Consider the following 13,567-nt stretch of genomic DNA (forward strand, 5'->3'; position numbering starts at 1 on the left):
AGTTCTTAATTATATCCCTAACCTCAGTGACACAGACTTTTTCAATTGAGTTTTCCAACGCATCATGTTCAACATCGCAGTTGTGGTGTCCTATAGCTTCATTTCCGAATTGTCTCCTAAAATAGTCTCTGAAAGCCTCTAGTATTCCATCTGTATCATATACCATTTCCCCCCTACTATTTCTCATGTTGACAATTTTTGTACTTTTGTTTCCTTTCATTTTTTCATAAAGTAGTTTCCTGCTTAAAATATCGATAGTGGTATAGGTTATTGTAAAAACATGATATTATTGTGCTTTTATATTGATTTTATGGGTGTTAATTATTGAATCAATCAATAAAACTTACTACGGTATCGATCAGACAATGAAACTGGAAAAAAATTATAATTTGTTTCAAGAGCTACAACTTTCGTCTTTTAATGTGAGCTTTAAAAAGTTTTAAACGGTTAATTTTTGAAAAATGTTTTGCTTAAAATTATTCAATTTAGAATCATTTTCATTCATAAGATGTTTTAATTATAAACACCTTACTATCATGAGAATTGTTTATTTTTGAATAGTTATGTTAATCTGAAATCAAAGCAGTACAATATAAATGTTCAAAAAATGATTTTATTCCTTTGGAACACGAAATCGACACTGATTAATCTGCAAATTTTTGTATTTCTGTCTGCTTAATTCTGATATAATCCTTGGTTCTCTAGAACAGAGCTTTAAAACTATATACCTAAACTTTTGTTCCAGTTTCCAAGGGAACGTCCATTAATTACGTAAGAATGATTTTTCAAATGTTAGACCCACTTCTCCCCTATTCTAAGGATTTATAAGATTTTTGTGATGTCCCTCCCTTCTTACATAAGATTTTAAATTTTTTTAATCAATACATTAACAATATATCAATTATTATTACCGTGAGTGAGATTTCAAAAAATTTCGAGGCATTTTAAATGATTTCAAGAAATTTCAACCAATTTTAAGAGATTTAACGGGCTTTGTACGATTGCGCGGGATTTTTAAATATTCCAAAGTATATCCACTCATTTTAGAGGGTTTCGTATGATTTTAAAAGAACAAAGGATTTCCGACTACTGTATGTATAAAGTATTTTAAGGATTTCGACAAGTTGCATAGATTTCAAGAATATATTTCGAAATATTTCACGGTATTTCAACCATTTTAACTGATTCTCCGATATGTTAAGGGACTTTCAAGGATTTTAAAGGATTCTAAGCCATTTCACGAATTTCAAGGTATTTAAGATATCTTAAGAAATTTCTAAATATTTCAAAGAAAGTCCCGGGGTTTTAAATTAAGAGATATCTGAGTATTTTCAGGAATTTTGAAGCATCTCAGTTCATTTTATTGGTATTTGGAAAATCTGAAAGGATTTTATCAGATTTCAGGCTATTTCAAAGGATTTTCGAATTATATAAAAGATATTAAGTGATTTTAAGAAATTTCATATCATATTTCAATCATATTTCGAAATATTTCACGGAATTTGAACATTTTGAACCCTTTTCCGATATTTTAAAGGATTTTTACGTATTTGAAGGATTATAAGCGATTGAAAGGATTTCAAACAATTGTACGGGATTTCAGAGGATTTCACATTTTTTTATGAAATTTCCAAATATTTCGAAAGAATTTACGGGATTTCATTTCAGGATATATCGAAGTCTTTTCTCGAATTTTAAAGGATCTCGGAGCATTGTAATGGAATGTTAAAGATTTGATTGAATTTTGATCAGATTCACGGATTTTAGAGGATTTTAAAACAGTTTAAAAGCTTTAGCGGGATTTAAAAGAATTTTCTGATTATATAAAAAATCCTAAGGGATTTTGAGAAATTCTAAGGGGGTTTAAACTAGTTTAAGTGATTTCAAGAGATTCCATAGATTTTCATGGATTTTATAGATTTAAATGGATCTCGCAATATTTCGAAATATGTAACTGAATGTCAAGAATTTTAACAGATTTTCTAAAAATTTAATGGGTTTTTACGAATTTTAAAGGATTATAAGAGATTTTTAATGAATTTTGGCGATTTTAGACGATTTCTAGGATATGAACAGATTTGATGGAATCTCAAAGAATTTTAAGAGATTTCCATAGTTTTTATGGGATCTCTATGGAGCTTAATCGTTTAACGGATTTCACAAGACTATTCACTATATCTATGGAATTCAGAGGATTTCAAAGAATATATTACATAATAAAAAAGAAATAAAACAAGAAAAAATGTGATGTGTAACAGCTTGAAAAGTAGTTTTAACAGCCAAAACAAGTTTCAATCAACATATTAAAAAAAATGATTAGAAGGAAACTTAGGTCAGAAATTCTTTGCCCCCTCCACCCCCAGTAAAAATGAATAATATGCCCCCCCCCCCAAGCTTTACTCAATTAATGGACGCTCCCTAACATTAAACAATAAAAAAAATAATAAGCAGGGGTTATCATGGAAGTTTCGGATGAAATATAGTTAAAATGTAATTTAGTAAATAATTAGTTATTACATAATTTACTTTTTACTGCATCCTCATTTCGCAAAAATCTACATAAACAAATTCAATGTTAAAGAAAAACGTGCCCGTGAAAGAAGTTTTCAAAGGACGGAGGCGAAACCATCAGTGGAGCCAGGTTTGCAAAAGAAAGAAGCCCAGCTCAGCAGTATAATGAAAGTCGAATTAATTCAGGATAAAACTAAGGAAGAAATTACCAAAATTTGGCACGAGTATCACAAACAAAAAGATTGCATATCTGGAATTTTAACTGCTGAACAGTATGACAAATTATTTGAACGCGGAAGGAAATATCCTACGTTTTTGCTACCACTGCCGAGAGAAAAAGGCTACGAATTCATTATGGTTCAGTTTCATGGATCAGAAGTTCACATGACTCCTTTATTGTGGTACCAGACCCACAAAGACAACGCCCCTGAATGCCTAACTATTGTTCACTTTAGCGAACTCAAGGAAAGCAAAGGAATCGTTTTGATGCGAGGAGAATTCGATGCGAAATCGATTCAGGTTCACGAAGCTCAGTGTTTGGCAAATGAATTGCAATTGTACTACTTTTCGGACGATCCTCAACGATTGAAATTGCTGCAAACTTTCACGGAAAAACCGGATGCATTTAAACATATGGATCTTGTCGCCAATTTGGAAACTATTTCTTTAACCTCTGAAAATAGAGCTCAGAAGAAAAATTAAAGCCTGGAGAAATTTTCGGGGAAGTTAAACTTGTAAATAGGCCTAGAAATTACATAGAATAAATTCATGGATAGTCATTCTTGTTTTATTTACGAAGGACCTATACCAATTTCTTAATTACGGATTTATTTTTGTAAATTATATTTAAACGGTCGATTTTATTGTAAAGTGTAGTATAAAATTTAAGTATGAACACAATTAAATAGAATTAAATGTTTTTAGAATAGTCATAGCTGATTAGGGAGCGTCCATTAATTACGTAACGATGATTTAAAAATGTAAAACCATTTTCGAAAAATGGATTTATCACCTTTGATTCGCTTACTCCTGATTTATCCTGATTTAAAACAGGGAATTTTAGAAAATGATTATCGTTTTTAGTTTAGGACAGAGTCAGAATTCGTCACAATTTGAAAATTCGATCTTCTAAATTTTAAATAAAAAAAAGGACTTCAATTAGTTTTAAGAGTAGAAGTAGTATTTCAAAGAAGAAATATTTCTGAATTATAATTAAATATTTGGTTGTAGTCTTCATTGAAAATGTATTCTTTTTTAGATAAAAATCCCACTAATTGGTTAATAATTAAACTCTTATTTAAAAAAAAAAAACAATTTGTTTGGTTGAAGATTCATAATTTTAATTCAAAATTACTCTCTATTTAAAAGTGTAACTACTTTGTTGATAATACCTTTTTTTTTGGTTAAGAATGATATTTTTAACAGAAAATTTAACTATTCTATTTTTGGCTGGAAATTGACCTTTTTGGATAAGAAGACATCTATTCGGTTTTAAAGTAATCTTTTTGGAAAAAAGTTCTACTATTCCAGTTGAAGATTCATCATTTTACTTCAGAATTCATCAGTTCGGTTGAAAATTAATTCCTTTGACTGAAAGTGTAACTTTCATTTTTTACTGCAAATTGATCTTTTCTACTTCAAAATTCAACAATTTGGATATAAATTTTGTTCTTTTATAATTGAAAATTCAACTATTTATTTAAAAATCCATGTATTTTGTTAAAAAAAATCGATTTTTTTACAGAAAATGATCTTTTTCTTTGAAAATTAATCGTCTTGTTTAGAAATGCTTTTTCTCTCTTATAAATTGAAATATTTCATTTAAATATTCATGATTAAATTGAAATTCTTCTTTTAGATTGAAAATAAAATCACTTGGTGGACAGTTAATTTCTTTTGTTAAAAATGACTTTTTTTTTGGTTAAAGATTGATCATTTTAATAAAAAATTTATTTCATACGTTGAAAAGTAAGCTATTTGTTTGAACACGTGCTTTTAGTTTGTATGAACAGGAAATTTTTTAAACTGAAAATGTAACTATTTTTTTCGAATTGAATATTCCATTTTTTTCGTAAAAAATTCATCTGTTTGGTTGAACATTCATTTTTTACTAAAAATATAATTATTCAATTTTTTGTTGGAGATTATCTCTTTAGTTGAAAGTTTTTTTTTTGTAGAAATTCATCTTCTTGGTTACCATTTTTTTGTTGCCAAATATTTAATTATTCTATTCAAAGATTCATCATTTTAGCTGAAATGTAATTATTTTTTTGAAACTTTTTTTTATTGAAAGTTAGTTTTTCTTTGTGGAAAGGAATTTTTTATCTGAAAAAATAACTTATTCGAATTGAGTATTATATAGTTTTAATTTAAAATTCATCTGTTTGGTTGCACTTTTTTTTTTACAAAAAATGTAATCATTCCATTTTTGGTTGAAAATTAACTTTTTTTTAAACATTTTTTTTGGTAATATTATTCTTCTTGGTTAAAAATATATCTTTTTGGTCAAATATTTAATCATTCTACTTGATTCATAATTTTAGTTGAAAATTATGCACCTGATGAATGAACGCTCCCGTACATATTTTTAGAAAATTATAAATGTTTCTAGAGTTTTTAAAAAATTAAATGCTTTATGTTCTAGAAAGCATAGTAATTGAAATATTTGTTTAGGGTTTTAAAGGAAGAGTTTTAATCATTATCTTTTACATTTTGAAAGTTTCAGACAATGAAAGTGCAGGAAAAAAATATCTTAGTATTTTATTTTTTGCAGGCAAAGTCCCTGCGGCTGTAAGACCGTCTACACAATCGACAAGGAGTTTTCTAACCGCTTTATGGAAATATAATCACTTTCACAGGGAGATTTGTAGATCTTATTCAACTTCCGCTTCAGAATATAAATACGTGACGACACCAATTTTTTACGTAAATAATGGTAGGCTTTATTGTATAATATTTTAAGAGGCGCCTTATTTTATTTAAACAAAAAGTAAATTTCGGGGCTCGGACTCACGACACTATTAATACTATTTGACATTTTTTTTAGCGATGCCACTACTTTGCTTCTATTTTGGCAAAAATTCGAGACAGAATAAAATAACATATCCGCCATTTAAAGAATCGATTAAAAAAATATTTTTAACGGTTTAAAATATTGCTAATGATTTTCAAAATTTTTACGAGATTTCAACAGATTTCAAGGGATTTTAACTGATTTCAGGGATTTGAAGGGGTTTTTGGGGTTTCAAAGCTTTTAGGGTATTTTAAATGATTTCAAGAGAATTAAAGAGATTTACTAGGATATCGAAGTTTTGAAAATTGTTGAAGATCACGAGATTATAAGAAATTTGTAGGAAATTTACCAGTCTTACGCGATTTTATAGGATCTCCAATGACAGAAAGATTTAAAAAGTTTGAATTGCTTTCAAAGGATTTTAAAGATTTCAGGGTATTTCAAAAGATTCAAAGAAATGTTAAGATCTTAAAAATGTCTAGGGACTTCAAAAGGGTAACAGATTCCATGGGATTTAATGGGGTTTCAGATGACTTCAAAACTTTAAACATGTTTAAAGGAATTTTGAAAGATGTTACAGATTTCAATATAATTTTATATGATTTGCGTCAGATTTCAGAACAATAAAAAGATTTCAATATTTAATGTATTCATAGTATTTCAAAAGAAATGAAAAGATTCCATAAGATTATAAGGGATTTAAAAACAGCTTAGAGAGTTTTCCATAAATTTCCGAGTATTTCAATAGAATTCAAGGATTTTTAATAGATTTCAGTGGATTTTAACGGATTACAAAGCTGTAGAGATTTTAAAGTATTAAAATATATTTCAAGGAATTATAGATAATGTCAAAGTCTTCAAAGGATTTATATGATTTAATGGGACTTCATAATTTTTAATAGAACTTTGACAGATGTCACAGATTTTAAGAAGTAAGTGAAAGAATTTGTGTTATATTTGAAAAATGTATTTTTTAACGAGAATAGCTACTGTGATGACTAATATTCTTCAATAGTGTAATTTTAAAAAAATTCGAAAACTTTTGAACTCAAATAATTTAGGACTGAAAAATGGACAAATTCATAGTATCTTGATAGTTTTGTCGATTTATTTTATATTGATTAGCAATTAAAAATTCATTTACAAACAATTAAAAGCGTTTGATAATCCAGAATCAAGTTGATACTAAAACACTAAAATTAAACACTAAAATAAATATTAAAATAAACGTACAAAATTAAACACTAGAATAAATTGTTTAGTTTCGAATTTAAATAATTCAAATTGTACAACTGCAAAAGGAGCCATAATTGGAAGATTTAAAGTTGAGAACATAAAGAGTTGATATGAAGAATTTTAAGAAGTTCAGGGTATATTTTAAAAAAATTCTAATGAATTTAACCACATTTTAACACTTTTAATGGCTTCCAAAGAATTTCTCAGGATTTCAGAAAACTTCAAAGGGTTTTAAGGTGTCCAGGATATCAATGACATTTAAATAATTTGAAGTTATTCCAGCCGATTTCTAGAGAACTTTATGGAAAAAATAAAATGAAATTTCAAGGATTTCGGGAAAATTTATAAGATTTCAAGGGATTTTCAGCAAAGTTCCGAGGATCAAAATGATTTAAAAACTTTTAGGCTCATTTAAAATTTGAAAGGGTTTCCCTTTATTTTAAATTTTTTGAGATTTTAATGTGTCGAAAAAGAATCTAGAAAATCTTGAAGAAAATTTTTGTATTTTACAGTATTTTAAAAAGTATTGGGAAAATTCAAGTCAGTTTAAAAGACCTTGAGGTATTTGAGAAGTTTAGAAGAAATTTAGAAATATTTTATAAACATTCGGAAATCTTTTTAAGTTTTCAAATATTTTTAATTTCCTTAAAACTTCTAAGATTCTCAAATATTTTTAAAATCAACCCATTTTTTCTTAGAATTTTAGTAAAGTTCTGCGAAATTATAAAAATTGCTTGTGAAACTTTGCAGATTCTTCTTTGACATTTTTGTAAATGTTTTGAAAATTGTTAAAACATACTTTTAAAATTAATATTATAATAAAAAAATGATAAATTTGCGTAGCAATCTACAGATTTTTTGGCTTTCTCTTTCAAAATTCTTAAAAAGCTTCTTTTTTCAAAATCTTAAATAATCTACATTTAGAAATGTCTAAATATCTCAAATATTTTCGTATCTTTAAAAACTTCTAGATATCTTTTAAAACAATTCGGGTTTCCTAACATTTTTACAATCCTACAAAATAAAAAAAACGTCTTATAATGTTCCAGATTTTGTTCTCGATATATTTCGAAATATTCAAAATTAAAAAACAATATTTAAAATAAAACCTAAATCATTAAAAATTTTGCTCGAAATTTAATTGTCGATACCGGTCGTTTTCTTGTTGGCGGTACTGGCTTTCGTCCCTAATTTAATTTCTCTCGTTCCTTTAAAAGTGTGAAAATGTTAACAATGATATAATGTGGCAGCGAATTTTAAGAACACAATTATATTCCAATATTGAAAAATCATTTTAAATGAAAATGTTTTCTTTGATCAGTAATGTTTTAGAAACATTTATAAATAATTTTAATCTTGTAATAAAATTACTTACATATTTGGACATTTAGATTCACAAAATTGATGGTGCAGAAATTCATAATTTTTTAATATATATTTGCGCAGTTTTGCAACCAATCAGGATTTTGACAAGAATGCGTCCGATATTTTCGAAATACACTCAACCTCCAATATAAGACCGGTTTCGGGCATATCTTGCCTTCGTCTTGATCGTAAATTGAGGGAATCCAAACGTAAATAGGTAGAATTGCATGCACAATTTAGGTTGGATTTGGACGCATGACGCAACCTGATGCAACTAACGCGCTGAGACTCGGGCCCTCAAGCTGTTTATTTCCTAACATCACTTTTTTAGGTAGAATTACATGAGTATTTTTCTACTATTTTAAAAATGTATGCTACTATTAACACTATTTTAAATATCCTAACTGAGTCTGAGTCCTAAAATTTTCACGATTTATTTTATACGTTTTTTCACCATTTTTAACTTTTCAGTTCCACACATCGGGCATTTATATACAGCCGCTTTAGCGGACACGATAGCAAGGTTTAATTCAATGTTAGGACACAAAACAATTTTAACTACAGGAACAGACGAGCATGGAACGAAAGTTCAGCGTGCAGCAGAATTGAATAAACTTCCTACAAAGGAATATTGTGACAAAATTTCGCTTAGTTTTAAAAATATGTGTGATACTTTTCATGTAGAATATTCTGATTTCATTCGAACGACTGAGGTTCGTCACCGAGAGGCGGTTCATCACTTTTGGGTAAATAAAAGTTTTTACCAAATATTAGAAACGGGCGATGCCCTCTTTGCGAAATCCTACCTAAAAAAACTTTCTTATTTTTCGATTAGTAATTATTTAAAAATATTATATTCGAAACGTACTTTCTTTGGCGATTATGACAATGTATTACTTACCTTAATAAGTTAAAAATTAGAAGTGTTTTTCAGGCCATCAAATATTTTGAACTAAGGAACATATCTTTGATTCTTTTAAATGTGCAGACAATTTTTTAATAATAATTTCCAAATAAATACATTCACTTTGTCCATGTTGAAGCTCCTATTTTTCCACTCGCTTTTTGCGAGTGTAGGTTTTAGAATAAATAAAATCGAAATGTTTACGGTATTTAGGATTCTTCCATTTTTAATGCTAAAAGTGACAGTTATTTCGTTTTGAGAGAAATGGCAGAATTTCATATTGAAAACACCTTAATAGTTTTAAATTCAATAATTTTCTATTTAAATATTCAAAATTGATTTATTTCAAACGTCCACAATTATCAAGTTTTTTTCAATTCTTTGGAATATAAAATTTAAAGACTTGGTGGTTGCAAAATTTTCAGTAACAACTATTCGTACTTAAACAATGTAACCAGAATAAATTCAAAACAATAAAAAATCAAGAAACTAATTTTTCAAATCCAAACGTTAAAAATGAGAAGATTTTAGGACTAGGCATCGAAAATTGAACTATTTTTTATTTGAAAATGTTCCCAGATATTGAATATTACAAACTCAACTTAAAAAAAAATTTTAATTTGGATAACTTAAAATTGTGGAATTTAGAAACTGGAACCGTATAGAACAATCTTGTTTTGCATTCTTCTTTTTTTTTTTAATTTAGAGTTTAAATGTAATATTTTAAAATTGTCCAATTTTTAATTGCAGATTAAAAAAACAAAAGAAATATTTAAAGTTGAAAATTATTTGATTGGAAAACTTCAAGAATGAATGTAGTGGGCATTTTTTAATTTTGAATTTTTTTACATTTTAATTTACTTGTTTTAACGGTTTTTTAAGAGTGATTCAATTTTGAAAGATTTATAACTGAAAATTCTTCCACTTTTAACGGGTAAAAATGATGATGAATATGTTGTTTGATCTTCAAAAAAATGATCTAATTATAAATCATAATTTTAAATCATAATTTTTTAAATTTATAATTTAATTTAATTTTAAAGTTAAATTTTAAATTCAAATATGATATAAATAATAATTTTTTATGTAATAGCAATTTGAAATTGTAGAACATTAGAAGCTTTGACAACAAAAAACGTGGATTTCTAATATAATATTTATATATTTTTAATTGCAAAATTAAGAATTGTTCTGCTTTTTATTTTATTCCTTATTAGTACAATGAACCCTCCTGTTGGCAAGGGTCAATGGCAGCGTCTGGGCATCGCCCATGCGAAACATTAAATTTTAAATCTACAAATGAAATAATAATTTTAGAACAGATTAAGTGAGCGAGGACACATTTATTCAGGAAAATATAGCGGGTGGTATTGTGTAGCAGATGAAGCTTTTCTCTCTGATGCAGACATTACAGAGAAGAAAAATAATAAGGGAGAAACTATGAAAGTATCTTTGGAATCTGGGCATCCTGTCGAGTGGGCCGAAGAAGATAATTTTAAATTCCGCCTCAGCGCTTTCCAGGACGATTTGAAACACTGGTTGAAAGATGGTAAAAAATTGAATTATTATACATTAAGCAGGCTTCACAGACTGGTTACCTATTATTCAGTTGCAGTCTCTTAAGTTCCTTTTTTGAAGATTTATTCCTAATACAGGGTGGCCGTAGGCCAGGAAAAACCTGTAAATTAGAGAACATTTAAGGAATTTTATTGGACAGGGAAAGTCAGGGAAAAAAGTCATGGATTTTGAACAAAAAAATCTGACATAACTCAGGGAATTTCAATGGGAGACACTTTAAATAACTGTCAAAGATAATAATTGTACAATTTTAGTTTTAAATTGCTTTATTCCGTTTGTAAAATGTTTTATTTTAAAAATGTTACCAGATTCAAAGAATTTATTTACCTTGTATTCATGCTTATTTTATTTTCACCTGCTTCCTTCTGACGATTATGTTCTTAGGTAAAATTTGTATTATTTGGTAGCGAATTCAATAATTTGGTTAAAAAGTCATCATTTTTGGTTCAAAATTTCTCGTTTTGGATTGAAAGTTTCTATTTTGGTTTTAAAAATTCAACTGAAATCTTTTTCGGTTGAAAATTCCACTATTTTTTTTTTAAATTTGCTGAAATTTTCTTCTCTTTTGACTGAAAAATTCGATGAAATTTTTTTTCTCTTTTGATTCAAAAATCTTTCTTCATTCATCGTTTTATTTAAAAATTCATCTCTTTGGTTGAAAATTCGTCTTTTTACTATGTAATTAATATTTGCGTGTTGAAAATTCAAAAATGTTTTGCAGAAAATTCAGCTTTTGGATTAAAGTTGAATTACTTTGTAAAAAAGGATTTTTTTGATATCAGATTCATTATTTCAGTTAAAAATTCATCTCTTCGGTTGAAAAATTTGACTATTTTATTAAAAATTCTTGTCATTTTAAAAATAATGTTTTTTAATAAAATTTCGATTTTTGGTTGAAAATTACTCTTTTTTAGTTAGAAATTGATTTTTTTTTTAAGTTGAAAATACGTCTTTTTTGTAAAAAAATTATCTTTGTAGATTGAAAATACGTGCTTCTAGGTAATGGAGTCCAGTATTTGGTTAAAAGTCATATTTATTTGTAAAAAATTCAACTGTTTTGTTAAAAACTTGTCTATTTGGACAGAAAATTTGTCCCTTTTGATTAAAACTTCATCTTTGACAGTAGAAAAGTAATATTTATTTATTAAAATAAATATATAATTATTACATTTGAATTTAAAATTGTTCTATTCATTTTATGACAGAAAGTCTATATTAAAAATGTTACAAGATACAAATTTTGGTCTTTGAATATTAATGGTAAGGGAAAATAAAAAATTGATTGCTGTAGTTAACTATTTTCAGGCAATAGCCTACATTTTTATTATTTTAGGTAAAATCGAGGTGTATAAACGTTGAATTTTTTCGGTGTAATACATTTCTCAGTTAGCCTAAATGTTTTTATAACTTTCCTAACCAATGCAGAAATCTCAGAGTTGTATAGTTATAATGGTTGAACTGTTTTTAATATTTATTTTTTTTATTGTAAAAAATTTTCAAATTGAACAAACTAAGAAGGTATCAACATTTTTAACATTTGAATTGACAAATTTAAGAGTGTGCTGTCCACATTTCATCACTATGTTCTTGGGTTTTTTAATTTCTAAGAATGTTGTAGTTAAAATGGTCAAGTCCTAAGGAAAAATGCAAGAAGGTAGTATTTTTTCCAGACAATCATTTTTTTAAAACAATTAGCATTGGCTCACTTGAAAAATTATTTTTAATACCTCAGAATGGTTTTTTTGTAATGCAAGTTCTTGTCAGAAGAAATAAAATCCAGAAAAGCTAAAATTATACAAATTAGGGGAAACTTCCCTACAGTGAATAATGAAACATGCAGTGGATAATCACTAATTCAGAGCACAAATAAAACAATGATAATTAACTTTTATTCTATTTTTTGGCCCTATAATGTCCTAACTACTCATATAATTCAATCAATTATTTTACGTACATTAATATTTTTAGTTAATGATTATCCACTGTATCCTTTGTACCCAGTAGGTTTGTAGATTTTTCTCTGACAAGTAAATATTCGGTATTTCAATGAATAAATATTGTTTGTAAACTGGGCGTTTTTCTCAGATTTAAATGCACACACTGAAATATCTATTTTTCTTTGCGCAGCCCTCTCAGACCGGTACCTATATCTCCTATTGTACTGTATATTCAATTAAGGTCCCTAAAGTGCCCTTTTTTTCAAAAAAAAATTTTTTTGTTGAAAAAAGCAAATTTGAAAAACGCAAAAATCGGATAATGTATGTAAGTAGTAACTGTAACAAATAATCAGGGCTGCCTGACAGTCACTATTAGTCACTTTTTCAAATTAAAATATCACATTAGTCACTTTTTACTCAATAGATTAATTTGAGGGTTAATCACTATACATTTCAGGTCTATACATATTTTTGAACCATCTTGAATTCTTTGAAATATTTCTGGGTATTTTTAAAGATTCCGATAAATTTTTAATAGATTTAAATAATTTAAAAATATATAAAGGAATTAAAAAAACGTCTAAGAATTTTGTAAATTAATTTCCTTAAATTGAAGTGATTTTAAAGCTTTTAAAATATTTGAGGATAAAGAATGTTCTAGAATTTCTGAGGATAAGGAACGTTTTTACAAGACGTATGATTTTATTTTATAATATTTTAGTGGATTTTAAAGAATTTATTCATGATAAGTGAGGTATTTGTTTGAGTTTTAAAGATTTGAAGACATTTGGAAACCACCCTGAAATATTAGAAATTTATTCTAAATTCTTGGTAACTCTCTTGAATTTATGAATTCGCTGGAATTTCTCTAAATTACGAGGGTAGTTCAATAAGTCCTTAGAATGAAGTATAAAAACAATATTTTTTGGGTAAATTTTTTTTTATTTTTCAACATAATCTCCTTGGAGGTCTATACACTTGGTCAATCGCTTTTCAAGTTTTTTTAATCCTTCAGAAAAGTGC

At 27.2% G+C, this 13,567-nt stretch overlaps 1 protein-coding gene across 1 annotated transcript in view; it reads left to right on the top strand.

Moving 5' to 3' along the window:
* The window catches only part of LOC117174821 (methionine--tRNA ligase, mitochondrial-like), a 25,987-nt gene that overhangs the window by 3,129 nt on the left and 9,291 nt on the right, over nt 1-13,567 (top strand). The window contains exons 2-4 of the mRNA XM_033364201.1: nt 5,285-5,446; nt 8,597-8,871; nt 10,347-10,578. Of these exons, the coding sequence (XP_033220092.1) occupies nt 5,285-5,446; nt 8,597-8,871; nt 10,347-10,578 (669 nt within the window). The remainder of the gene's footprint in view (nt 1-5,284; nt 5,447-8,596; nt 8,872-10,346; nt 10,579-13,567) is intronic.

Source organism: Belonocnema kinseyi, chromosome 6 (assembly GCF_010883055.1).
Source record: "Belonocnema kinseyi isolate 2016_QV_RU_SX_M_011 chromosome 6, B_treatae_v1, whole genome shotgun sequence".
NCBI lineage: Eukaryota > Metazoa > Arthropoda > Insecta > Hymenoptera > Cynipidae > Belonocnema > Belonocnema kinseyi.